This window comes from Nicotiana tabacum, chromosome 20 (genome assembly GCF_000715075.1).
Source record: "Nicotiana tabacum cultivar K326 chromosome 20, ASM71507v2, whole genome shotgun sequence".
NCBI classification, from domain to species: Eukaryota; Viridiplantae; Streptophyta; class Magnoliopsida; order Solanales; family Solanaceae; genus Nicotiana; species Nicotiana tabacum.
Window position 1 is genome coordinate 16,643,280 of NC_134099.1, and position 27,665 is coordinate 16,670,944.

The 27,665-nt window shown below is 36.7% G+C and overlaps 3 protein-coding genes across 5 annotated transcripts in view; 2 read left to right on the forward strand and 1 right to left on the reverse strand.

The window, feature by feature from the left end:
• LOC107778470 (putative late blight resistance protein homolog R1B-12) overlaps positions 1-13,807 on the forward strand; it is a 58,632-nt gene extending 44,825 nt beyond the window's left edge. The window contains exons 1-3 of one of the 3 annotated variants that reach the window (XM_075239940.1): positions 10,822-11,405; positions 11,781-12,312; positions 12,403-13,807. In XM_075239940.1, coding sequence (XP_075096041.1) covers positions 11,285-11,405; positions 11,781-12,312; positions 12,403-13,669 — 1,920 coding nt within the window. In that variant the 5' untranslated portion in view covers positions 10,822-11,284 and the 3' untranslated portion in view covers positions 13,670-13,807. Of the gene's footprint in view, positions 1-10,227; positions 12,313-12,402 lie in introns of those variants that run through there. The other 2 variants (XM_075239939.1, XM_075239938.1) reach the window with 2 other exon arrangements.
• Positions 13,808-17,165: 3,358 nt separating this feature from the next.
• On the forward strand, positions 17,166-19,992 carry LOC107773620 (ubiquinone biosynthesis protein COQ4 homolog, mitochondrial). The gene is made up of 3 exons (XM_075241227.1): positions 17,166-17,322; positions 17,830-18,024; positions 19,160-19,992. Exons 2-3 carry the CDS (start codon positions 17,842-17,844, stop codon positions 19,679-19,681), a joined length of 705 nt encoding a protein of 234 aa, XP_075097328.1. The 5' UTR covers positions 17,166-17,322; positions 17,830-17,841; the 3' UTR covers positions 19,682-19,992.
• Positions 19,993-20,855: 863 nt separating this feature from the next.
• Positions 20,856-23,936, reverse strand: LOC107773311 (protein SPIRAL1-like 1). The gene is made up of 3 exons (XM_075241418.1): positions 23,799-23,936; positions 22,007-22,303; positions 20,856-21,135 (listed from the first exon to the last, which is right to left on the reverse strand). The coding sequence occupies exons 2-3, from the start codon at positions 22,262-22,264 to the stop codon at positions 21,055-21,057; spliced, it is 339 nt and encodes a 112-aa protein (XP_075097519.1). The 5' UTR covers positions 22,265-22,303; positions 23,799-23,936; the 3' UTR covers positions 20,856-21,054.
• Positions 23,937-27,665: the final 3,729 nt, after the last annotated feature.

Sequence of the window (27,665 nt, forward strand, 5' to 3'; positions counted from 1 at the left end):
CGAGATCATCCCATATATGCCATCGAGACATTTCCTGGTCCATATACCATTCCGAGGCTATCCCTACTAGACTTTCCCCAAAATATGCCATTAGCAGTTCTTCTTTTCCGCCGGCTCCCCGCAATTGGTTGCAGTATTTATTAAGATGTGCAATGGGGTCACCGTGCCCATCGTATTTCTCGAACTTTGGGGTCTTGAAACCCGCTGGCAGATGCACGTGAGGGAACATGCATAGGTCGGCGTAAGAGACGCTCTTCTGCCCGCTCAATCCTTGCATGTTTTTCAAACTTTGTTCAAGGCTTCTCATTCTCTTGGCAATCTCATTTTGTTCTGCAATTCTGGGGTTCTGATCCTGCCCGGGTGCAAGCTCGCACTGAGGCGGTGGAGGATTAGTGCTGGTAGCGAACCTAGTTGGTTCCATTGAGAACGATGGTGCTTGGAATGTAAAAGAGTATGAGTCAAAACTCGGCTTGTATGTGGCAGGCTGTGCCGTAATCGGGCAAGGCGGTGCAGTAAAGATGTTCATGCTTGCATCGGTGGCTGACATTCGGGGATGAGGCTCAGAAGGCGATCCAGCAGAGAAGGCTAGGTACCCGAATGGGGTAGCAGGATAATTTATGGGGACATTAGAAGTCCCACTTGACCTGGAGAATAATTCAGGGAATCCGGGAATGACACTTGGCGGCTCTTTCCCATTATTCCAGTTGTCCAGCATTTCCAACATGCGGAGCCGTAGGATTCTATTTTCCTCCCCAGTTGCGGATTCAGGTCTGAGGACGGCTGAGATCGAGCTCTCCTCGGAAACAGGGATTGTTTGCAACGGAATTTCTGAAGACATTTCCACACTTCCTTTTGACCTGGTGAAGTAAGCGTGAGTACTGCTTCTGGTCCTAACAACAGGTAGTTGAACACTTCTCCTTGACCTCGTGAAATATGAGTGCGAGGCCAGACTTTCACCAAACCAATCGTCTTTTCCAAAAACCCTGAATGCTCAACGACAAACGCACGGTTAATTTGAAACAAGATAACAGATAGGCAACCTCACGCTGAGCATGATGCACCTATACAGTTAAGTGAATTCTACATGGTTGCGACGAAAGCATGCGTCATTCCGGCATTCCTTTTTTAGGCTTCCCTTTTCTTATTATTTTCTTTTTTTTTCTTTTATGTTTTTATTTTGCGGTAAAAATGCGACCGGATCCGATGAGGATTGCCTACGTATCACGATGCCTACGTGAATCAGATCATTACGTAGTTCGAAACACAAATGAAAGAAACACACCTTTTATTGTCGAAACAGTCTATTACAAAACTACATTTTGCAAAAGAAAGAGCAAACTTTAAAAATAAACCTAGACTCATCCTAGACTAAACAAACTGATGGGAAAAACAAGCAACAGATGCTAAGATACAGACTCGACTTATGAGTACATTATGGTTTTGACAATTTGTGTCCGCGGGGCATCGTTCGGCCTCGCCGCGGTCCTAGGTGTGAGATCCTTCTCAAGTTGCTCCAGCTCATGCATGGTCTACTTGACATAGCTCATTACTGCCGAGAGGACGGTAACGCTGGTCATGTTCTCACATCGTAGGCATCGTCGGGTGATGGCATGTGCAATGGCCTTGATCCTATCTCTGGTTTGCTTCTTCTCTATGAGTAGGCGTTTTATCTGATCGCTACATATCTTGAACACCTGAGCATCCTGTATATGCTGATGTTTTAGTTGCCGTACTTCTAACTTCATCTGGGCCAACGAATCGTACCAGTATCTGCTCTCAATTTGGAAATCCTGGGCCTGATTAGCTGCTTTGATCTCAAGTGTAGCCAGCTCTCTCTTTATTTTAGCAACAGTTTTCTCGTGATCGCCTTCCAATTGATTCAAGTGTCGGCGATGCTTATCTGCTCTTGTATCCCATTGTGCCCTGAGCTCTGCTATGATGTTTTTAGATTTCTCTAAATCCTCTTGCCATTCCCTGACTTTGCCTTTTAGCCTTTTTATCAACTGCTCATCTGCTCGACGCCTTGGCTGCTTGTCCGCATCTATCCTTATCTGTTTGATCTGGGCTTTGAGCATTTCGTTTTCCTGAATCAACCTGTTGCGTTCTCCCAGATTGGTAGCAACTTGCACGTTGTGATCATATTTCAGGCTTTCCACTTGTCGCTTCAACCTGCTGATTTCGGCGCAATAGCCTCTTTCTTTTGCTAGCCAATCCCATTGTTTTTGCGATGTTTCAGCGAAATTCAGGATGTGGGGTCTCTTAGCCGGCCTTTCATGCTCAAGTTCCCTTCTGTACCATGCCAGGTAAGCTGGCGCCGTCTCCCCTTTGGCTCGATCCCGCACACAAGTATCTGATTTCAAATATTGACACTCACTCCAGATTTGGCGAATTTTCGCTTCTGGAAACTGCCCGTTAGGACTAATCTCAACTGCTTGAGTGCTAAGATCTTCCTCATAAGGTACTGTCTGGCATCTTCCGAGCTGTCTCAAAACTCGGCAGGGTGCGTAAGGTTGAATGCTCTTAAGCCCCATCAGTAAGAAATGGGTTTTAGCCGCCGGCATATATATGACCTCGTCAACAGGCAACCATCCCAGTGTCCATTGTATTTGGCTGGCAGTAAGAGCTTGAAAGAACGAGGTCCATGCCATGACTCCTTTGGGCAAACTAATCTCTTTGGTTCTCGTGTAAAATTCTTCTATGCGAGTCTTTTCCGGGGAACCATGGCTCAAAATCTCGGAACGATGGCAGAGGTGCTCGGTCATCCACATTTGTAGGAGCAAGTTACAACCTTCGAAGAAATTTCCTCCAGCTTTACAGGCTGTAAGAGCTCGAAAGATGTCAGATACCAACATAGGCACGAGAGTACTGTCACTTTGCGTGAGTAAAGTGCTGACGACCCCGGATATCTTCAAATCAATGTTTCCGTCTTTCCTTGGAAATACCAGAAGGCCCAGGAACATCATCATGAAGGCTACCCGTCTGTGTTTGTCCCACTTCTGACGAATACCTTTGCTGCACAGTTTGTTGATTGGATTATTGAATCCTCCCTCATGACCGTACCTATCATATATGAAGCATGGAGTACAAAAACCGGCAGCCAGATCCGGGTCGTGGACCGTTCTGGGTATCTTCAGTGAATCTAGGAACCGATGTACCGTGACAGTTCTTGGGGCGACCAAGTATTTTTGCCTCAACGGAAGTTCAGCATTTTCGATGTACCCAGCCATTTCTTCCAAAGTCGGGGTGAGTTCAAAATCAGAGAAATGGAAAACATTGTGCGCTGGGTCCCAGTAAGTGACTAAAGCTCTTATGATATCTCCCCGAGGCTGGATTTCCAACAAACCCACGAGACCTTTCAGATATTTCTTAACCTCATTTTGTCCTTCATCACCTAGATCATTCCACCATAGCCGTAACTTGACAGGGATTTTGGTCATTATTGAAAAATGTTCATTTTGCATCGTGCTCATCCTGCACATTTATTAAGGTAATTTTAACAAAATGACTTGACTCAAAAATATTTTACAAAGGGGATCAAGTTTTGAACACGGCCTTTAAGCACTTTGGGGACGAAGATTTTAAGGCTGTGTGGGTCAACTGGACAAAAATACTAAACAAGACCCAAAGGTGGCTGTTTATGCAAAGTCAGCCTTCCGGCGTCCCTTTCGGGAACATTCGGCTATTTATGACAAACCGCATCACCTGACTTATTTATGACTTTTTTTATAGTTTTTCAAATTAGAAAACTCAAATATTGCCAACACGGCCTTTCAACGCCTCAGTGACAAAGATTTTAAGGCTGTGTGGGTCAACTGGATCAAACCTTGAAAAATGACTCAAAGGTGACCGTTTATGCAAAGTCAGCCTTCCGGCGTCCCTTTCGGGAACATTCGGCTATTTATGACAAAACAGCATCACCTGACTTATTTATGATTTTTTTTAAAATTTGACACGTCTTTTTTTTATTATTTATTTATTGATTTTGGCTATTTTAGCAAAAATGGGGTTGAACCCGACGAGGGTTGCCTACGTATCTCACATCCGGTGAGAATCAAACCGGCGTAGTTCGGCCCATCACGAATAGAGAAAATCAATTAAACCCAGAAAGCAAGAATATTTTTATTATTATTACTTTTTTTTTTTGAAAAGAGGTAAAGACTAAAGAAAATATTTATTATATATATTATATATTTTTTTTTAAGGAAATATTTGGACTATTAGTCTGAATTTAGAAATGAGGTACTACGAAAGAAATAACATTTTTTTTTGAATTATGAATTTCCATTTTTTTTTCTTTTGCTTTTAAATAAATACCCTTTTTTTATTTTGAAAGTGATAAAAAAAGAAAAAAAAATTATATGTTTTTTTTTAATAAATCAAACTAGAAGAAAATTTTTTTTAGGAAAACTCCGGTGAGGTTTTGACACTACTTGGGCATTGGTTTTATTTTTCCAAAATAAGTAATTATCTCCCCACACTGCTATTTTCCCCTTTTTTTAGAAACCGGTCAGCATGCGGAATCGAAGCAAATAGATGCGTAAAACAAATAGGATGCAGCAGAGTGGTCTTTTCACTTCAGGTTGCCTGTCCTAGACGGACCCAACCCCTGTGTTGAGCCCCCTAAGTCAAATGCAACGTGATGCAAATAAACGTTCCTACTAGGGATCCGGCATGAAGTTTCGTTATACTAGGTTTATACCCTGGGTATTTGTTCTAGACTGTGTACCCGGGCGGATAACTCGAGTCGAGGAGAGGGCTACGTACCGGGGACCCGCGAGATCGTCCGGCTTTGTAACTTGTCCGACCTCTTTCTTATTTCAGGTATTGACACTAACATAATAGGGAGTCTCGACCAGCGAGCTTCTCCCCGGAGGTAAGAAGAGAAAGGTTTCGGCATAGTTTATATACAGTTCAGATAATATCAAAGCGGTAAAAGACAAAATTTAGCACGTTATGCAAAAACATGTAATAAAGATCAGATAATAAAGCCAAATATAACAATTATTCTAAGCTCGAATTCTTGAACCCTGAACCAGTGGTTCTGGGTTAAACTCTCCCCAGCGGAGTCGCCAGAGCTGTCACACCTCCTTTTTGCGCGCCCGCCCCGAAGGATAAATGCGCAAGGGGAGTTTTTTCCAATTTAAGTGACAATATTCGAAATGGGATTATTTATTTAATTCAGAGTCGCCACTTGGGAAAGGTTTGGCTTTTGGTGTCCCAAGTCACCGGTTTATCTTGAATCCCAAATCGAGGAAATTTTCGACTTTTCCAAATGAAGTCTGCGAACCAGAAATTCTAAGTAAGGAATTCTGTTGACCCGAGGGAAGGTGTTAGGCACCCTCGAATCCCGTGGTTCTAGCACGGTCGCTTAAATTGTTATAATGGCTAAATATCGGATTTAAATACATGTTGTGACTTATGTGCTTTTATTAAGTTTAAAACCGCTTTTATTATTATCATTTTATTTTTATAGAATTGCAACGTCGTGAAAATTCATCTCGAACCACGTCACAATCAATGCACCCGTGGTCGTCAACACATTTTGACTCCGTTGAGACTTGGATTTGGGTCACATCAATGTGCACCCGTGTTTAAGAAGGTTAAATTATTAAAGGTGCTCCTAAAGCAACTAGTGTATTGTTACTTTTGGGAAAGGCCATGAAGTTTACTAAACGACCTGTCCTGAATTCTAAATATTTATTATGTTTAGTTGTTGAGGGCCCCGCAATTTCGCATTTTTTATTTGGCGAGGCTCGTCTCTATTTTAGAAAGGATATCCTACAGTGGCTACATTTCTAATGCATTTGTCTTTAAAACGAGAAGGAAAAAAGATACATGCTAATTTAATTATATGCTTTGGCCTAAAACGGATTCTTATTAATTTCTGTTTAATTGTTTACAAAGTGAAGAGGCGTCGTACCTTGTGAAACGTGCGAGATTGACATAATGCTATACTTGTATCCAAACATTTCTCGAATCGAACTTAACTAGACTTATTTAGGCTAGATTAAGGAAATTGGACGCTAGGCATTATTACTAATGGGGATTCGAACGTGCTCCTATATATTGCCTAGCGGTCCTGATAAAAGAACTAAAATAACACAGAACATTATTGTGTAAGGTGGAAATATTCTATCCTATGCATGTCATTATAGTTAAACGGGAATCCAGTCGAAAATTCTATACCAATTATCCATACATTCTACGTATTGTACCATTACATCTTGTACTAACAAACAACTATAAACTAAGATGCAAGAGGCTAAAACTTGATTAAGTATTAACTAACTAATCTTTCGCTACTGAATTACGCACTAATCAATTTATACAAAAGAAGTCAATATACCATGAGCATTACAAAACAGACATCTAAATTTCTTCAAACTCCTTTCATTTCATGCTTTCGAACTGTTACAGTTAACACCAAAAATGGGACTCGAAATGTGTACCTGAATGCTGAAATGCAAAGAAGAAGTGAAGCAGAAGAGTCAGCGGCAGCAGATAGCAGAATAGCAGCAGCAACAACAAAACAAAATAATTGGAGTAGAACCAAAATCTCAGCTAGACCAAATCCCAGAGTGAACCAACAAACAACCAGCAAACTCAGTTGGATTTAGAAGAAATCATGTATTGGACAAACAGGTCAAGACCATTGAAATCAAGACAGCAAGAAGAATGCAATTTATAGTTTTGTCTGTCTGTGTTATCAAACAGAGTTCTTTCTAGTTTTCTGCTTTTCAGAACTGCAACCCTCAATCTCCAAAACTAAATTTTTCTATGTGTATTCTCTCTTTCTCTGTCTGTGTGTGTGTATCTATGTCTATCTTAAAGTCTGTATGCCTGACTTATGTGTGTATGTGTATATATTTTTGCTCTCCTCCTCTTGGGTCTATCTCTCCCTCTCCCTAATCTTTTCTGTCCCTTTTTATATGCCTAAAATCAAACCCTTAACAGCCTCTTTGGACAATCAGAACACCCTCCCATGTGCTGCCTTTCTTTTCAGTTTCTACTTAATAAATAAAAACAAACCCCCCATGATATTCCCTTGGCAGGCTTACCTTTTTAGTAATGTTTATTATTTCTGAAACTTAAAGCAGAATATGGGCAGCAGAATGTAATCTGACAGCATGTGATGTCAAATTACTTTAGACTTAATAAAAACCTTTATGCAGGACACAGGTTGTGCACAATGCACATGTGGTGCATAAGTGCACATGTTGTGCACAAGTGCACATGCCCTCCAATTCAGAACTGTAACTAAATAAAACAATCCTTTTACATTTTTGATTCAAAATAACAACTATAAGTAAACAAACTCAGTTCCTAATTGATTCAAGCAAATGTGTCCAGAAGCAAATCGATTGGTTATTGTTTAGACAGTTAAAACTAATTGACGACACATGTCGACTCGACTATATTAATCATAACATGTACAATCGTAGCCAAAATCAGACATTTAACAGTATCAAGCATATGATTTGAATTGTACTGACTAAGCAGAATTGTACTCGAGGAATCAGTTAATCAGTTCAAATTTGAAATTCAGCTAATTGCACAACATATACATACATACACATTATCAGAACAAGCAGAAGAAGGACTCAATCAAACACCGAGGTTCAGGCAAGGTGGAAAGGACACAATCGGCAAAATTCAAAAACACAAATTTCACAAAACATGAACAGCCTTTTAAACAACACATGGACTAAAAAATAAATAAAGAGAAAACAAAACTTACCTTAAAACTTTGAAAGAAGGAACAGAAAATCAGCTTGTGTTTGAACCGACCCTTTTTAAGGTTGAACGGACTTTAATCGAAGGGTTTCTCAGATGAGAAACACTTCGATTAAGGTCCATTAGACCCTAACCTCTTGGCTTAACAGGCACGGACCAGGCTTGGGATTTTTAGGTTTTGTGGAAGGTAGATTTGGAACTTGGGCTTCCATGGTTAGATTCGGACCAAACCAAGCATGGTTTGGTCACGAGGGGGGTCCGGGGATTGTCTGGTATGAATCTAGGGCAGATCGGTGTAGATCGAGTTTTTGCTCGAATCTTCAAATGAAGATTCGAGGACCTGGAGGATGATTCGAACTAAACGGTCTACAGGTCCATGTTCAGGGGGGTGAGATGGTCCTATGGTGTTAAGGTGAAGGCCACTGGCGTTCATGCCGTCGGCTTTCATGGTGAAGAATACAGGGGCGGCTTAGGGTTTGGAGGGGAATGGGATGAGGACGAAGGCGGGGTCTTGGATGGGGGGCAGGGTATGGTAGGGGGCTTATATATGGAATGGGTGGGTTGATCTCAGCCGTCGGATCAATCAAAATCAATGGCTTGGATCTGAAGGCTTAGGAGAAATGGTGTCGTTTCATCTAAAGGGGGTTTGGGTTGTTCCGGGTGGAAATGGGTCAGGTTCATCATGGGTTATGAGGAAGTGATCTTGGCCGTTGATCAATCTGAGATCAACGGCCCAGATCAGGCAAGGTTAAAATGGCGTCGTTTGGACGTTTTTGAAGTAGGCTGGTCTGGACCGGGGCAAGCACAGGTTTTGGGTTGGGTTGTGGGGTTTGGGCCTCAGATTTTGCAATGGGAATTGGCCCAAACTTAACTAGAAACAAGTTTCAAACCCCTCTTTTTTATTTCTAAATTTTTTTTTAAACATACAACCTAATTAAACTAAAAACTAAACAACATTAATCAACACTTAATGTATTTATTACACGCATACATAAAAAAAATATTAAAAGTAGGTAAAATTAAACAAGGCAAACAAATCAGGACAAAAAATGCGTATTTTTATGATTTTCTATTTAACAAACCGGATTACGGTTCAAATTACGCATGACATCTATATTTTTTGTATTTTGTTTTGATAAAAAATAAAAATGGGCAAAAATCATAAATAATTAACAAAGTGCCATGTAAAATCCAAAAATTGCACAGCAGGGCCGTTTGTTATTATTTTATTTCTTTTGGAGCGATTGTCTCGTAAAACAAAAATCACGTGCTCACAAAACTAAAAGAATTTTTTTTATTGCATGTAATACAAAAAATAAATATAAAAAAACTTAATAGATTTGGAATATAATAATCAAGGAACTTATATATTAATATTTTATACTAATCAAAGTTTACAACTTAAAGTCAAATATGATATTATTTTGATTACAGGTAAAATATTAGTTAAAAATTTCTTAGTAGGGAAGAGACGGTATAAAGAAAAAAAATAGATATAATGTGAGAATATATTAAATTAATTTAAAACAAAATAAATTAAATAATTGAATAATATTTCAAAATATTATTTATAGATTTAAATAGTAAAATAGTTTCGAGTAAGAGCATAAAAGCGTAAAATATATTAAATTTCAAGAATAAAAAAATAATATTTATCGATAATTATTAAAAGGATAATAAGCAAAATATTAAGTCAATTAGTAAACCGAAAAACTCACATGAAAGTATAATAATATTAAATAATAAATAATTTAATAATTATAAGCAAAGAACAAAAAAATTGTGTAAAATTTAAAAGAATAAGACTTATTTAAGCTTTAGACAAAAAAAAAACTAATACTGAGAATTTTATTAAAATAATATAATTTAATATGTTTAAATGAGACAAATCACCACATGACATAGTTGGTAATTTTTAATATTGATAACGAAACGAAATTCAAGTACTAAAATTAACCTATTGGATTATATAAATATAGAAAAAGAAAACATGTTATCCAATATGAGATTTACGAAATGGTTTCATGTCTTGATTCTTAATTAATATCTAATGATTATCTATAAATTTTATCTGGAAGGTTTATATTTTAAAGTTATTTATACATAATTCAAATAATCTAAATCACAATCCGACATGATTTGAGTTAGCGCATCGCACGGAAACTAATACTAGTTTAAACTTTAAAATAGAATATTATGAGTATTATTTTATGAAAGTAAAATGTTTGTATTGTTTCCTAGAACAAATTGATTTCCATCTCCCTTTAACGTGCCATGTGAATATTTAGTCAGTGTGGGCTAGTTGTGGCAAGTAGGAATTTTATTAAAGTTGGTTTTGTAACATCAACAACGGCAGATTCAAAATTTTAAGTTTGTGAGTTTTGCCGCAACCCTTTTTTTGCTTACTAGGTTCTGAGTAAATTAGTTATATATATTAAGCGAATTTCTTAACAAATTCAAGGTGTAAGCCAAATTCTGTTGAACTCATAACAGTCAATTGGACTTATTTGTTGTGCTTGGTAGTTGATGACATGCCAGGACAAGTCAATCCTTTTGTGAGGAAATTTAAAAGAAGTGTATAGATCTAAAGTGCGAAATACTTACCTAATTCTTTATTTTATTTTATTTTTAAAAAAAAAGCTTACCTAATTCTTTGTCCCCTTTCAATAATTTACTTATTCTTCCCTAGCCTTTACTATTATTTTTCTTCCACTTGTGTCATAGTAACCACAGAGAAAGAGATACATATTGACAACCATCTCAAATTTGTCTCCCCCATTTTGTTGACCAACTTAATGTACATGATTTTTTGTAAACTAATCATATTTTATTGTTTGTGATAGAACAGATCTATATCAATAATTAGCTATGTTACGCTGTTAATCAACATAGTTATTCCACGCTACTTATGTCAACAAAAATAATAAATTGGGATGTAGGACCACGCATAGCATGTGTTTCTTAACTAGTACTCCTATAAAAGGAGCTGTCTTCTGTGAATATACGTTCTTCTTATTCGGGTGTGAACTCTCTCCTTATTAATAATTTTATCTGGAAACTTTGACTGCATCTCCTTCACTATATTATCTATTGCGTGTGTAGTAAAAGTTTCACCAGCCCTATTTCCAAGTGTGTGCTCATGATGGAATGCATCATCCATAACTTAGTTATTCCACGCTACTAATGTCAACAAAAATAATAAATTGGTATGTAGGACGACGCATAGCGTGTGTTTCTTAACTGGTACTCCTATAAAGGAGTTGTCTTCTATGAATACACGTACTTCCATAGCAAAAGCAATTCAAAGATATCTCAATCATTTGATTCCCCACAAAATAACTCTAGGTTAGGTACAAATTGAGCCTTTTGTGGGAATAATTTGCTCACTTCATATCTTACATTTTTCTCTCCAACTTTATTATATACCCTCGTTTAACAACCATATATATCGAGCACCACCTGTGCAAGAAGTCTGCAACATTAGCTTCCACACAATCAAGTCAACGTCCAGTTAATTGTGCCAAGAAGAAGCACAGTTTCTGAATCAAGTATGACCACAACTTCAGAAGCAGTTATGGGATTTGAGGATGAGACAGCAGAGCTGATACAACGACTTGTTCGGGGCCCGAAACAATTAGATGTGGTCTCCCTTGTCGGTATGCCTGGAATAGGTAAGACAACTTTGGCGAAGAGATTGTATACTCATAATGATATAATCGATCGCTTTGATGTTTGTTCGTGGTGCACTATTTCTCAAGTATATAATAAGAGAAAGACATTGCTTGAATTATTGGGTAATTTGGTTCCTCCGAATGATAACACAAGGAGCAATGATGAACTAGCAGTTGAGCTGCGAAGACATTTGCTAAGAAAGAAATACTTCATTGTCATTGACGATTTATGGAGCGCTGAAGTATGGGATGACTTAAAAAGTTGTTTTCCAGATGATTACAGCTGCAGTAGAATTATTTTGACAACTAGACAAGACAAAGTGGCTTCTTATACTGAAGTTTTTAGTGCTCCTCATCACGTTCGTTTATTCACAGGTGAAGAAAGTTGGTGCTTATTGCAAAAGAAGGTGTTTGGAGAAGAAAGTTGCGCTCCACAACTTGAGAAGATAGGAGTGAAAATAGCACAAAGCTGCGGAGGGCTTCCACTTGCAATTATTTTGGTAGCTGGTGTTCTTGCAAAACTGAACAAGGAAGAAATTCGTTGGGAAGAAGTTGCCAATGGTTTAAGTTCATGTGCTGCTGGTGATACACAAATGTACATGGACATAATTGAGTTGAGTTTCAGATTTTTACCTTCTCAATTGAAGCGTTGTTTTCTTTACTTTGGAGGATTTTGTGAAGATGAACTCTTGGTCCGAAAGTTGATACAACTTTGGGTTGCTGAAGAATATGCAGTAGGTAATGAATTAAAGAGCGCAGAGGATGAAGCAAAGGGCTACGTGATGGAGTTAATAGATAATAACCTTGTAATGGTTGTCCAAAGGAGCTTCTTTGGTGAGGTGAGAGCAATTCGCATGCATGATCTATTACGTGAGTTTTGCTTCTCTAAAATTGATTTTCCAAGGAGGTGAGATTTAAATCGAACCAACACAGACTTTATCACCTAAGACTATTAACTTTGCTGGTTCTTACTATTTTCTCCCTTTTTTGTACTTAGTTTTCTTACCAGGTCAGATGATTCAAGTTCTGGTGACTCACCATATTACCTTCAAATGAATTATCTCCTTCATCCTGAAAGAGGATCAGATTCCTTACGCTCTGGTAGCCCGCCAGGTCCCCATTCTGCTCATTTACTCCCTTCTGATAATATACTTAACCAGAATATTATTCTCGTCTATGACTGCAACCACCTTTCTCATGATGACTATTATAAATCATTGAGAATATTGGATTTATCATGCATCACATTAAGAAGTACGTCCCCTATTCAAGCTTTGATTAATTTAAGATACCTGGCCCTAAAGGGGAACTTTGAGGCGGATCCTTCATGGTTATCTGAGCTCAAGAGCTTAGAAACAGTGATACTTAATGAATCACGCAGATTAAATCTATCACATGCAATATGGGGTATGGTAAGCTTAAAACATTTGGAAGTGACTGGTAAACCAGCTGTCATTAGGTGCAATGTCGCAGAGTTTGAGACATACCCCCCTTTAGAGAAATTACAATGGCTTTCCTTTGCACTCTTACCTGGAGGTGAAGAGTTCCAACAGTTTGTGTCAAAAGTACCCAATTTAGTAAAGCTGAGGTGTTTGGTTGAGGAGCCACAAGGTGATCGGACATGCATTTGGCTTCCAGGTTTAGAATCTCTGAATAAACTTGAATCTCTAAAAGTCTATTTTCTTAAACGTAGTGTAAGGCGATTTGAGGTCAACTTCCCCATGAATCTCAAGAAGTTGACCTTGTCATCATGTCAATTACCATGGAGTGAAATTTCAATCATAGGAAATTTGGAAAATTTGGAGGTGCTCAAGTTGGAGTCTAATGCTTTTGAGGGAGAGCAATGGGATGTTAAAGACGAGGAGTTTCAGAATCTCAAGCTCTTGACATTCTACAACATGAATGTTCCTTCTTGGAACTTTTCTGATATGTCCTTTCCTAATCTCCAGCGTGTGATTTTCAAAAACAGTCGACTGAAAACAAATATTCCGCGCAGCTTTGGAGACTTACTTTTGCTGCAGATGATTGAGCTGTCTTGGTGCAAATGCAGTCGCCGTACCATAAACTCTGCTGAGGAGATTAAGAAAGCTCAAATTGATGATATGGGAAATCATGAATTCAAGCTCATTATCAAGTCTAGAGAGGAGGATGAAGAACTTAGACTGATGTGGCAAGTTGACTCGGATCTGCGAAATTGGAAATTTCATTTCTGTTTTCTTCTACTTCTTTTCTTGATCATTTCCAACATTTTTTCAAGTTTCTGAAGAAATGAAGGCAACTAGATGTTGTACTCAACCAACTTTAAGGCAAAACCCCTTTTCCTCTGTAACTAATAAGACAACTTGATTATTGTTTACCAACTTTAGTATTTCAATTTGCAATTGTTAATTCACTTTCACTAATATAACACTAATTCTTAAACAAACACCGCCTAGACGACATGATTATAGTTCAATATATTTGGTGTTTCAAAATTGCTGATTCACATTTGTTAAAGTAATATTAATTCAAAACCAACAACTATTTTGGATCTTTCATTGTTGTTTTTAATTTCTTGATATTAAATTATCCAGAATAGTTGAATTTTTCGTATCTTATAGCTGATCCAAACACCCTTCTTACAGACTCTTCCTTTTCTACTCTTTCTTCATCTCTCTCTCTATATATATGCTCAACTTCTCATCGAAACTTAGATGCTTATTTAGATGCTTTAACCCTCACCATCCCAAACAATGATCTTTCCTTTTAGAGAGGGAGTACAACTATTAGCACTATTGTTAAATTTTTGTTTGGTATTAGCTTCATTTGTTGAACTAATATTGTTTTGTCCAAATTGAGCAGAATGGATAGTGAATAGTCATATACCTGACCTCTTCTAGCTTTAAATTGGGGTATTGTTATTAATGTTGTTGTAGTTGTTTGTTATTGTTGTTGTTGTTGTTGTTATTTAAGTTATTACTGCCTAACGCAATCATGTTTGTACCGGCTTTTTTGTATTGTAGGTTTCTGTTAGCATCCTTCTTCTGGTACTAGTTACGGGCAGCCCGTGCCCCGTGCTAAAGGCCAACCTAGGTAATTTTCTTTTCCAAGTTGGGTGTAGGCAAACTCCATATATGATTTTTAAAATCAATTTATTCTTGCAATATGAATAATCAGCATATCTGCATTGCGTACAATGGAATAATAGTAATCACAAAACATAGTATGCACCACACTATTCAAATGCAGCTTATTCCTAAATTAATTTGCATATACTTTAATTTATTACATAATATGTTTGTCACCTTGACCACAAGAAAAGATATAAATACAACAAGAAGTAAAATGAGAAACATAAATTGGGAAATTTTTTCTTCTTCAGCCGATTCACAGCCATCTGTGTAAGCATAGTCCCACAGAGAGATTTTTGGGAAAACTGGTTTCATGTTTTCATTGTGTGATCACCTAAGTTGCTCGGACATGGGTGCGGATCTACAGGTCGGATCCTTTGAAATGTATATTCTAAGATTCGAGGATACGGATACAGGTGCGGGGATCCGGCTAAAAATAATTCAAAAAAGAATCATCCGTCGTGTCAAAGTACCCAAAATTATTTGACCAGATCCGGTACGGATCCCATATCCACACCCATACTAGTGTTGTGTCGACACGGATGCGGTACCTAAACTGATGTGTCAGAGCAACTTAGGTGATCATTTGTTTGCACCCTTCTGATGATGTAATTAACCAGAAAATTTTGTTCTTCGACGGCAATATCTTTTTTCATGAGGTATTCACATCATTGAGAGTGGTGGATTTGGTTTGTGTCACAATAAGTGGTACATTCCCTATTGCATTTCAATCTCTGTTTCATTTAAGGTACTTAGCCCTTGAAGAGGAATTTTGAAGAATAGCACACTCGTGATTAGTTGAATTTTGATACTTGAGCAATCACGTGATAGTATTGATCCATCAAGTGGAATCTGGGGGATGCTAAGCTTAAAATATCTGCAAGTGACTGGTAAACCAGCTATCATCAGGTGCATGTCCCAGAATTCAAGATGTTCAGCCGTTTAACGAAATTGCAATGTCTTTCTTTTGTTCACTTACCTGGAGGTGAAGAGTTCCAGACGTTTGTGTCAAAAGTATCCAATTTAGTAAAGCTGAGGTGCTTGGTTGATGAGCCACAAGGTGATCATCAGCTATGTTGCTCGGATTCTCCGAAAATGTCGTTGGGTGGTCGAATCCTTCAAAATTAGTGCATTTTTGGAGGATCCGACACAAGTGCGGCAGAATTTTGGAGAGTCCGCATAACATATTCATCAGAGATGCATTTGGCTTCCAGGTGTAGAGTCTCTGCATCTGACTTAAATCACTCGAGCTGTGTACTTTTTCAAAATATTGAGTTGACAGACTTGAGGTTAGCTTTCCTTCGAGCCTTAAGAAACTGACCCTTTCATCAAATTGCTTACCATGGAACGAAGTTTCAGTTATTGGCAGGTTATTCAGCGTTGAAGTGCTGAAGCTGAAATCCCATGCATTTGAGGGAGAACAGTGGGGTGTTAGAGATGGGGAGTTCCGAAACTTGAAGGTCTTGAAGTATGTTGGTGCGATGACAGTCACTCTCTTTACAAATCTTGAATTTAAGCTCATCATCAAGTCTACAGATGAGGAACCAATGCGTTTCGATGAAGGAGAACTCGGGCAGATTCCGAAATTAGTTGACTGGAAATACATTTTCTGTGTTCTTCTTATTCTTTTCTTCATCTTTCCAACGTTTTCTTATTTGAAATAATTGTATGTATTTACCAAATCACCAAATGTTGGTTGGTGAACATGGCCAGTAAGGACTTACTTAGCCGATCCTAACTTGTTAGGGACTGAATCATTGAAGTGTCGGTCAATAATTGTGGGGTTTTCTCATATTTGTTATGTATGACATAGAAGTTATGAATCTATTACTTCGTCGAACTCAATATACCAAGATCTTTTCCATGAGGACTTAAATTACATAACAGTTAAGCAGCATTTTTGTTTTGTTTTGCTGTGATTAACATAATATGGAGTAACATAAGCCAACAATTAAGTTATCTGCTCGTACTTGCTATCTACAACATTTCTATGAAAAAATAACCTGATTATATTAGAAAAAAGTTTTGTTTGTGTTGGTGACATATGTTAATACAGCAGTTTTTATTGAGTTAGCTAAAAAACTATTTTCTTGTCGCAAATTTGAATATTTACTCAAAATTAATTAGTGCAAAATGACATACTTTAGCACACATTATTGGGAATAGACATGAACTCACACTGAAATGTAATTAAACCTGAGATGGTCTCTAACATCTCCATAATTTTGTCAATTCTCTCTTGCTTAACCTCTCTGTTTTGATAATTGATACAAACATCTTTCAAGGCAATAATAACAAAATTTTGCATAATCATAGGCAATTATTGAAATGTAATGCATTTTCTTAGTGGTCAATTTTGGAACTATAGATATTAATGCATTAAGTGGGATTACTAGAGCAGTTTCTATAATTTTTACAAGAACATTTGTCAAGTTGAAGGTGAAAGGATCACTAAGATTCTAAGAATAAAGGAAATCTTGCACTTAAAAAAGAACAATGCAGTGTTTGACAAAGTCAAAAAGTGCTTAAAATAAGTTAAAACTGCTTAAAACAAGCCAAAAGAAATACACTGGGCAACCCAACTTATTATTTTTTGGCTTAAAAACTATTTAGTGAAAAGCCACTTTTTTTTAAGCCTAACTTATTGGGACTAAAATGAAAAAAATGAGAGTTAGGGGACCGACTTAAAGAAAGGGACAAGTATTAAAAGAATTTCTTATTGGGGCGAAAGAGAGAAACAAAACGAAACCAAATTTCAGCGCTTTGGACCGCGGTGCTCTTCATCTCTCTCTCCGTTAAACTAATCGGTACGAACTCTTAAATTTTGCCCTAATGTATAAACAATTATTCAGCGCATTATAACCTTTATTCGTCTTAACTGCGTTCAGTTGATTTGCAATCTCAGCCTTGCCCACAGACTGTTTGTTAAAATGCCCAAACCATGTTTTCATTTATCATTTGGTAAATCATGCTTGTAAGTCAATGTATGTTGGTGGGTCCTTGAAGTTTATGTAATTGGTTCGAGGAAATTAATGATTTTTGTTTCATGGTTCGGTGTTTTTCTAATTAATTTTTTTTCAATGATGGTGGAGTCTGCACCAACTTGTGGCGCACCTTGACTATTCCACCTGGTACATCCCAGTATTGGGATCGGGTAACTCTGCCCACCTAGGTTTAGTCGGATGAGAAAAAATCACCTATTATCTTTTGCCTCCGGGGATTTGAACCTGAGACCTCATGGTTCTCCTCCCATTTCATTGACTACTAAGCCAGACCCTTGGGTGCATTTCATCGTTCAGTTTTTTGTTTTTCAGATTTGGGTGGCAATGATAGAAGGTAGTCGTCTTCGGTTGAAAGGGTGGCAGCAGGCTGCTGTTGCAGTTGGTTCTGCATTTGGGGCGTTGCTAGATCCTCGAAGAGCGGATCTTATTGCTGCTTTAGGTGAAACAACAGGGAAACCAGCTTTTGATAGGGTTCTTGAAAGGATGAAGAAGAGCCCTGAAGGCAGAGTAAGGTCTTTTCCTTTATGTATTTATTTAATTATTTATTTACTTATTTATTTATTTATTTATTTCAATTCATTTTCAGTTGACCGTAATAGGCTTGCTCTTCCCCTATATATTTGATTTGTAATAATTTATATATTATATTTCCTGTAAGGGAAAATCAATGGTTTATAACTTACTGATAAAAACAAATCAAAGGTTCAAAAATCTCTTTGCATCACTCATTCTATGAAATCCAATTTGATTGTGCTTTTCTTAACCATACTCATCATGACTAGTCCTTATTCCATCTTGATATAACGCTACAGAACCATTCTATCACAGTTTTACTGTGATAATGTTTCCTGTTTTCTTTCATGTTAACGAGTACTATGATTTCAGCATCTTTTGCAATCTTTGTATTGTTTACGCCATACACCTAACAGAGAGCAATGTTAGGTGCTGTTCACGGCACGCCCTTTGAGTTGAGGTACAACTAGGTGCATATTTACTGCCTTGATAGGCGCAGTTAGTTCTTACCTATTTGGTGAAAACTAGTACTCATAGCTGTGTCTTTATTCTCTCTTTTCCCCCTAGTTCCTAGTGAGTCTTTTCTGTTTTGTCCTAGCTCCAACAGATAAGACAGTCTCTATTATGCTTCTTGTTGTCTTTCTCATCTTATAAATTTTGGTGTCTCATGCCTGTTATATGCTGGAAACCTGTACCAACTCTGTAAGAGCCAACAGTTATAAGGAAGATAGTACTGAGATACAGCTAGGGCAACTTAAGTGCTAGTCTCAGAAGCAGTGGGGTGGGAGTAAATTGTGTTAAATCTAATGGTTGTCAGGTTACTTTGATCATTCTGAATATTTCAGATGACTGACGTGAAAGCTTGTGATATATTTTCAATTTTTTGCCATTTTGTTGGAGTACTCACTATCTCATTTGGCTCTTTTCATCCTATGCCTTTCTAGGAAACCATTTCCAAAAGTTGTCCCAGATTAGCTTTAAGTATATTTTTGCTTAATGATTGTAGTTTTCAGTGTAGGGGTAAATTCTGCGTACACATTACCCTCCCCAGAATCCACTTTTGTGATTACATTGGGTGGATTTGTTTTTGTTTGTTGTAGTTTTCAATGTATTTACACTTCTATATCAGGAAATACTGTTGGAGCGACCTCGTGTGATTTCTACAAAAGTGGGGCATGCATGGGACCTACCTGATAACACTTTTGGTGCTGCATACGCAAAATTTATGGGATCTAGGAACTTTTCACCTGATGATCGTCCACCAGTGCGATTCATGGAAACTGAAGAGTTGGCATATGTAGCTATGCGTGCTCGCGAGGTGCATGACTTCTGGCACACCCTTTTTGGCCTTCCAACAAACCTGATTGGAGAAACAGCACTAAAGGTGATCGAGTTTGAACAGATGCTACTCCCCATGTGTTTGATGTCTGTGCTAGGGGGTACAGCAAGGTTTACTGACAAGCAAAGGAGCTTGTTCTATCAGCATTACTTCCCATGGGCTCTAAAGGCTGGAGCTCGTTCCACAGATCTCATGTGTGTGTACTATGAAAAACATTTTCATGAAGATTTGGAAGATGTCCGTCGCAGATGGGGGATAATTCCAGCTCCCTCTCCTCCAAGACCAAATTCAACAAATGTTGTACCTCTTTGAAGAGGAATTGAATCGATTACTGACTTCCCATGCAATTTTGTTTTGCTCTATACGAACAAATGTAAATATTTACTCAGGGTGTAGTAAAAGAATGACCTATTGCAGTTGTCTTTGTTGTGTCTGCTGCTTTTTATGTGAAAACTTTTTCGGTTTTTGTGAATTAAATCTGTGTGAGGACTGAACATTCTTCACTTGTCGATCATTTGCTGAGCATAGTTAAGTGTCAAATGTACTGTATGCAAGATATGATGCTGTTCTAGGACATTATTCCTACTTCAATAATGAGCTACTTTCTTTTGTTCTCGTTCCAATTGGTCAAGTTGTTTTTACGTATGAGTTTTAAAGGTGGGATGAAATACTCTCTTTTTATCACACCATTGTCATGGAAGCCAACCAAATGTTTCCATACTTCCTATGAAAAAATCTCGCATAACTCATCAGCTTCGTGAGAGTAGCATAGACATTTTTCCAAGTCGTCATAATGTTGCATATTTAGATTAAATCTCTCTTTTTTCATAGCCAGCAACTATGGTCTAATAGATGTTAACCCTTTTTAGAGATCTTGTTTTCTCAAAATACTTTTGATTATTTTGTCCATGTGACTAAGAGGTCACGGGTCCAAGCCGTGAAAACAGCCTCTCGCAAAAATACAAGATAGGGCTGCGTACAATAGACCCTTGTGGTCCGGCCCTTCTCTGGACTCCGCGCATAGCGGGAGCTTAGTGCACCTGGCTGCCCTTTACTTTTGATTATTTTGTAAGGTTCATATAAAGCCCTAAAAAACGTAGGAATAAAGAGGAAATTGGTGAAAACATCTCAAATACTTGTTTGGGTTCTGTCTCTAACGATAGGTTACAGTTTTCATGATTCTTGGATGTTCACTTTGAACCAAAAGTTACTACCTTTACCCAGCCAAGCTTCTGAAGGGGCTAAAGAAACCTGCAAACGAGAAGCCCTTTACTCAATATACCATCAATAGAGGTTGTTGAGGCCTTAACTCGTCTAAGTAGTTTATGCTTCCGATTAAGGCGATCAACACGATAAAGTTCATCACTTCATCAAGTATTATTGCGGCTTTGAGAAATGCAGTAACCCAAATCTGATTTGACAATATCAACTATATATAATCAAGAACATATGAAAGTTAGGCAACAAAAGCAGTTAAATCAAATGATCAATCAACAAAAGTCACATATTACATTAGATAGTAGTAACTTTAGTTTCAAAGTGTCAACTGGGACTTTAGATGGAAGTTTATCCAATTAACACTTCACAACAACCTGAAATACTCGCAATTACAATTACAACATAGTCGAAAGACAAAAGGTAAAGAAACAATAAGACAATTATCCAACTGTAGATTGGGGAATTGCTTAGCTGCTGCCATCCCCGAAGAGATATCCCAAAGAAGATCCACCTCCAGGAGCAGCATGGACTTTGGTAGATGGTCGGTCCTGCATCAAGGTAATAGTCCCAGTTAAAACTAGACACGTTTATCTAGAACTCAATGCACTAATATGATTGTACAAGACTAAAGTTAACAAGATCTACTCCGCTATAAGATACAAAAATTATTTCATCAACATAGAGGTTAAATCTGGAGATGAATGCTAGGGATTCACTAATTAGCTGAATTGCATAGGGTTTCAACCGAAATATCCTTAGTCATTTATTTTAGCAAATTCTTGTCAAATATAACAGTTAGTGGTGGACAACTACCCGACATTGATTACAATGGCTACCAGTGACAGATGCGAACACACCACACTAATATCCGAATCAGTAAGTCAAGCAAAAGTCATCTCTGAAAGCGCATGGCAGAGATGGTAGAAGTATGAAAATCGCAAGATCACCCTCGTGGTCGGAAACCATGTCATGTTCCAAAACATCCCTAGATATTTTTTTATAACTAAATCGCTTTGTTGTATCATGTAACTTTCGCATCAGAGACTTAACTGTTTTTCAGCAACCAATAAATGTTACATAACCTAAAAAATTGAAGGATCATTTATGTTGGGCAGCAAATGGATGGTAGGAAAAATTAATGGATCTAATAAATCGATGTATCATTTCTGAATCACGAGACAATAACTATATCCAGTGCAATCAATTGTTTGTGATAATCAGGGAAAGCTAATCTATTTGCAAATTTACTTCAGGCTCTTCTTTTTACTTCAATATTTTTGATGTAGTAGTATTATATGGCATCAAGAAGATGCATGATAACACTGATCTGATCCATCAAGATATTTCTCCAGCAAAGCATGAAAATGAACCAGATAAGCATTTCAAAAGACATCATCCTAATTGACATGAAGGCAATACCGTGATAAAGTTGCCTGTGTTTTGACCATCTCTCCTGAAATGGTTAAATGAATGGGTGCTTTGAATACCAGCAGGAATCTGCTTAGCAGCATCAACTGGAGCAGAAACGGCAGGCTTTGAAGCTGGCTCTTTATTTATTGCCTGCGCTTCACTTTGAACAGCTTGGGCATTTTCCGTGGTTGATTTTGGCGCTTCACCGCCCCCAAATAAGTATCCCAGTGAACTTTGCCCTCCTCCATAGCTGACTCCACGACCCATATCCCCAATTCTCTCTTGTTAAAGAGTTCCCGGAACAGCCTGATTCAAGAAACCAGCAAGATGATAGAAGCAGGCCATATACATTGAAGATAAGAGCAAAACTTTCAAATAAGTCAGTGAAGATGAAATGCATCAAGCTACAACAGAAAATAAGAAGCACGGCAGATAGTCAAACTACACTTTAAGCAATTGGAGACTGTCACCCTTACTAGTCTGTTAATAATTCAGAAAAGAACCAAGAAAAAATTAATAGAACTCGAAGAGTTTTGAGGTCTGCGTTTTCCTTTCCATTTCAACAAGGAAAAATTGGAGAGTGACATCACATTTCAATCACATATCAGAAGAAGAATACAGCTATTTGCCAACACAAGGCATCCTAAGCATGCAGGGGGAACGAAAAGAAACAGCAAGAAACAGAGACATATCTTAGTCACAACCAGAAGAGTAATATTCGCAAGTCACTTGCCAATCATCTTTCCCTCCTCTGAACTAAACCAAAATCATCATTATCTTTGAGGTCTAGAACAAATAAAAGAGCTCTCTTGCCTCTAAATCTAAGACAATTTCAGACTTGTCCTTATAAAAAAAGACAATTTCAGACTTGTACATTCCACCATAATTTGGAGGAAAGGGATATTTCCACTCTCCCTTCTTTATCGCGCTCTTGTTAGTCAATTGAGTTCTCCCTAGGCACCGCATTTTCTCTTTTTCCTTTATGACCTCAGTCGCTTGGTTGTTCTGACCTCGGGGATGTGGTTGATGATCAGTAAAAGTGGCTGGAAAGTGTTGTCTTCTCTTTCTTCCGCTCTTACCTCCAATGGCTAGAGGTGAATGAAGAAACTTGTCGATTCTCCAAGGCTCCACATTTTCTTACCACATTCCCAATTAAAAACAAATGGGGAGCCCCTAGTGCCGACCAAACTAGTCATTACTCCTCAAATCTTTGCCCCCACTAATACATCAACACCTTACCTCAACATACACCAGCCTAAGTTCTCTTCCATCATCAACAACAACAACAAATTCAGTATAATCCCACATGTGAGGTCTGGAAGAAGTTAATCTTCCAGTCAAACAGAGACAACCTGAACCTCAAGTCCTAAGATCCCAAATTTCTTGTCAAAATCTATAGCATACCCATTACTCACACTCTCCCTTTCTGAATGAGTAATCTTTTACTTGAACAAAAAATCTGAATCAAGCCTTAATCATCCAAGAATTCACACCCAATATTGCTACTTTAGCGAACAGCCGGTTCTCAAATGCTTAAACAAAAAATGAATTGCTTTTTGAAGTGAAACCCCAAATCTCATACAATGACAGAACAATCAAACAACAAATTAACAAGCACATAAAACCCAAATTCAGTTTTATTTCAAATATCAAACTATTAACAAAAATATCACAACTTTGAATCAAAATTATACACATACAGAAATACACACAAATAGAGACAAACCCAATATGCATATACATAAATCTGAATGATTTATAAACAGAAGATAGAGATCTGGGTTTAGAAATTGAGGGTTACCTTTGATTCTTTCGGATCAGATCAGCGTTTCTGGAGCTGTAGAAGAGAGACACTTTAATGATGAAAGAAAGAAATGAAAGTAGACTAGTAGTGGAGTTGCCCTTTTTTGTTTTTTCTATAGCCATTTGATATTTATTTGGTATTAACTGATCCAATTAATTTAAATTCCGGCCGCGTCAATATCATTATTAAAAAAAGGGTATTATTATTTTTAGCCAGCATCATAATTTATATAATTTTTGTATATAACATACATAATATATATTTATACAAAAAATATACACAGTATCATTTTCCTTAATAAAAAGTCTAAATCTTTTTTGAGGTTCCTCCATTCTTATGATTCAAGCCCGACACTTTTGTCAATAATTAAATAATATCGTATATCCAATCATGTCCTTTGATGGTATAGAGTTTGCTTGCTTAGTACTCTCGTAATATTAAATTTTGGTTTTATTTTAAAATATTTTTTTCGTATATTTTTGTCTAGTACATATTTACAAATGATAAAAGTGTCATAAGATATTTTAAAATATATTTAAAAAATGTAATAAGAATTATATTTATTTTTTAAAATAATATTTATGTTGAATAAGAACGAGAGTCTTGGAGCAATGGTAAAGTTGTCTCTTTGTGACTTATAAGTTACGGGTTCGGGTCATGAAAGCTGTCTTTAATACTTGCAATAAGGTATGCCGCCTACATCACATTTTTTGAGTGCGGTCTTTCTTTGAACCCTGCATAAAAATAGGATATTTTATGCGCCGTACTGCTATTTATTGTGTTGAATAAAAATGAAAAAAAAAGTGATTTGATGATTAGCACGACATGATTGTTAGGAAAATGAGGATGGAAATGGGATTTTTCGTGTGGGGGAGGTTTAGATGATAGAGATGCTTCTCCTTTACAAAAGGAAATAAAATGAAGAAAAAAACAAATATAAGAAAAGAAAGAAAAGGAATGAGCATCTTTGTTTTGCTTTACTATATTATATTATATTATATTATATTTTTGTTATTAAATCAAGATAAAATAGTTGGATTCAAAATTGATAGTAGGACTGTAGGAGTGTGTTCTTACCTTGGGAATAGGAGCAGCACCAACTGATCGAGATGTAGTGAAATAAATAAGATTTTTAAAAAAAATATTTAATCAAGATGTTTCGGCTTCAAAATAAAAATTAAAAAGATCTTGCTAAGAAACGTCTCTAACAGGGTTATACATGACGCGAATTTAAAGTAGCTGAACCAATAGATTTCAAATGCATAATGAGTAAACCGAAAAAAATACATTAAGAAGAAGAAGAAGAATTTTTTGAATTAGAGAAAATTTCAACGTTTGGTTATATATATGTTACTAGGAACTTAATGTTTTCCGTAAGGAAAATAAACCAATAGTTTACTAACGACTTTGCTATTTTCCTCTTCTCTCTTTTTTTGTGTGTGTGGGGGTAAAGGGGAGTATCGAGCGGCTCAACAAATTTTGTGGCCTAAAGTTAAAACATATAAAAGATCGTTAAATTTATTTTGTAAAATTCATATAATAATGAGATACAAAGCAAACTAGGACTTTGGCCTAGTGGTAAATATACAACACGTGATATGTAAATTAGGTGCATGTCGCGGTTTGGAACTCTATCGTAAATAAAAGTATGACATTAATTAAGTGGAAGAAGATAGAGGGGGCAGGGTAATTATCTGTGATTTTCGGACCTTGTGCCCCATTGCATTTGGGGTTTCTTTTAAAAAGATGAACAAAAAAAAGTTGCTTTAGGATCAATAAAATATGGTGAGAAGAAATAATTATTTAGAGAAACTGAATGCGTACATAGAGGAGAAAAAAATTAGATTTGATAACGAAAGTAAATACATCATTCAATTAAATGAGAGAAAAATTTATTGTTATTTTTCACTCAACCGTATAACTTTAATTAAAAATTATAGAATAATTTATTAATAATATTTACATAAAAAGTATGTGACACATAGTACTTATAATTGGGGCCTTTAATATTTTGGGGGCATACTTCATTTGCCTTGCCCTTAGGCCACTCCTGATCTAGCTAATATAGTTAGATAAATGTTGGATTATTTGTTAACTTATCTATTAATGTCACGATCCGAATTTTTCGTCCTCGGGAGTCGTGATGGCGCCCACTAATGTGAGTTAAGCAAGCCGACTGTTTGAACAAATTACCCTTTTACCCATTTTATATTGACAAAATTACAGAATAATGCACTCCATAAGTTAACCTTACACTATTTTAGCCAAGTTACAAGTTTGCAAATGTGTAGCCAAATATCAATAAGATCTTTTCTTTTCTCATTCACTCTAATTATAACAACCTCATTTATTCCTACCTACTCCTATTGTAGCTCTCTCCTCATTTTTCACACATAAATATTTAATTTAATTAATGAAAAAGAATCATATGCAAACAAAACTGAAAAGAAAAATTAGTTCCCATTCATTCAACACTCATTCGTGCCTTCTTCCATAACCAATACTTCTCCGTTTTTTTTTTTAATTTTGTATATCTTCAGGTTTATATATATACCTATCACAACTACAAAACGCAAAAACAGACGCGAGAAACCTAAAATCTCATCTCCTTTAATGCTAATCTTGTTAAATTTCGATTATGATTTTGTGAGAAATTTGGAGTGGGTATTGTTTGAACTTATTAGAAATAGTCTAAGTAGGTTGTATACAAAGTTTGAAGTTATTTGCTGGAGATTTGGACTAGTTTTATACAAGAATTGCAAGTGAAAATCATACAAAAATTTCGCCAGCAATGCTTATACACTTTTATACAATGTTATATACTTTTATACAAAGAGGTACAATATGTATATAGTTGTATAAAAGTGTAAAAAATGTATAATCATAGAGTGAAAATATTCTTGATACACTATGTATATAGGTGTATAAGAAGAATGAGAAGAAGAAGAAGAAGAAGAAGAAGAAGAAGAAGAAGAAGAAGAAGAAGAAGAAGAAGAAGAAGAAGAAGAAGAAGAAGAAAATGCGAGAAATTCACCAAATACTTGTAAATAATGTATCAACCTTGGATATAATAGTGTATAAGTTGTGTTTATACACTATTATATACTATTTATACAATATTATACATTATTATACATAGAATCCTATCAATTGAGCTTTTACGTGTTCTTCTTCTTCCTTGGACATCCTCTGAATATTAACTCAAATATAGCCTAAAGCTACTCCAAATCACTTGAAATTTAAGTTTTGAACTCATCTTGATGATTCCAATCAATTGCGACAACACCCATTCCAAACAACTAACATATCAGAAAACTCAATTTCTGAAATTTAACTCAAATATAGCCTAAATCTATTCCAAATCACATGAAATTTAAGTTTTGAACTCATCTTGATGATTCCAATCAATTAAGACAACACTCATTTCAAACAACTAACAAATCGGAAAACTCAATTTCTAAAATCGAATCTTCAAAACACCTGTAATGGTGACTTTTATTTTTCAAATCCTTAATTAACCATTGGAATCTGGAAAAGAATTGAAGGAGAATAACAATAATAGAAAAATTTTGTGGTGCAAAGGCTGACTTGGGAAGGAGAAGAAGAAGGTGGGCTAACTGGAACAAAGAAAAATGGGGAGTGACAAGGGATGTAACTAGAACGAAGAAAAAAGAGGGGAACGAAGAAAAAAGGGGCTAACTAGTGAAAAGTAATTTTCAGGTTATGTACAACCTGAGCTATACTGGGTAAGGATTTCAAACATGGGCCATTTTCTGATGAGTTGTTGGTCCAAGTGACAAAGGATGTAATTCTCCCTTTTATATTCTTTAACAATTATGAAGCAATAACGTGTAGACAGCGGAA

What these genes read in the sequence shown, in the direction of transcription:
- LOC107773311 (XM_075241418.1), bottom strand. Translation starts at nt 22,264, where the DNA reads ATGGGTCGTGGAGTCAGCTATGGAGGAGGGCAAAGTTCACTGGGATAC. An exon ending in ACACAGGCAACTTTATCACG is followed by an intron (nt 21,136 to 22,006) that starts GTATTGCCTTCA and finishes ACCTTGATGCAG; the next exon opens with GACCGACCATCTACCAAAGT.
- LOC107773620 (XM_075241227.1), top strand. Translation starts at nt 17,842, where the DNA reads ATGATAGAAGGTAGTCGTCTTCGGTTGAAAGGGTGGCAGCAGGCTGCT. An exon ending in AGAAGAGCCCTGAAGGCAGA is followed by an intron (nt 18,025 to 19,159) that starts GTAAGGTCTTTT and finishes CTTCTATATCAG; the next exon opens with GAAATACTGTTGGAGCGACC.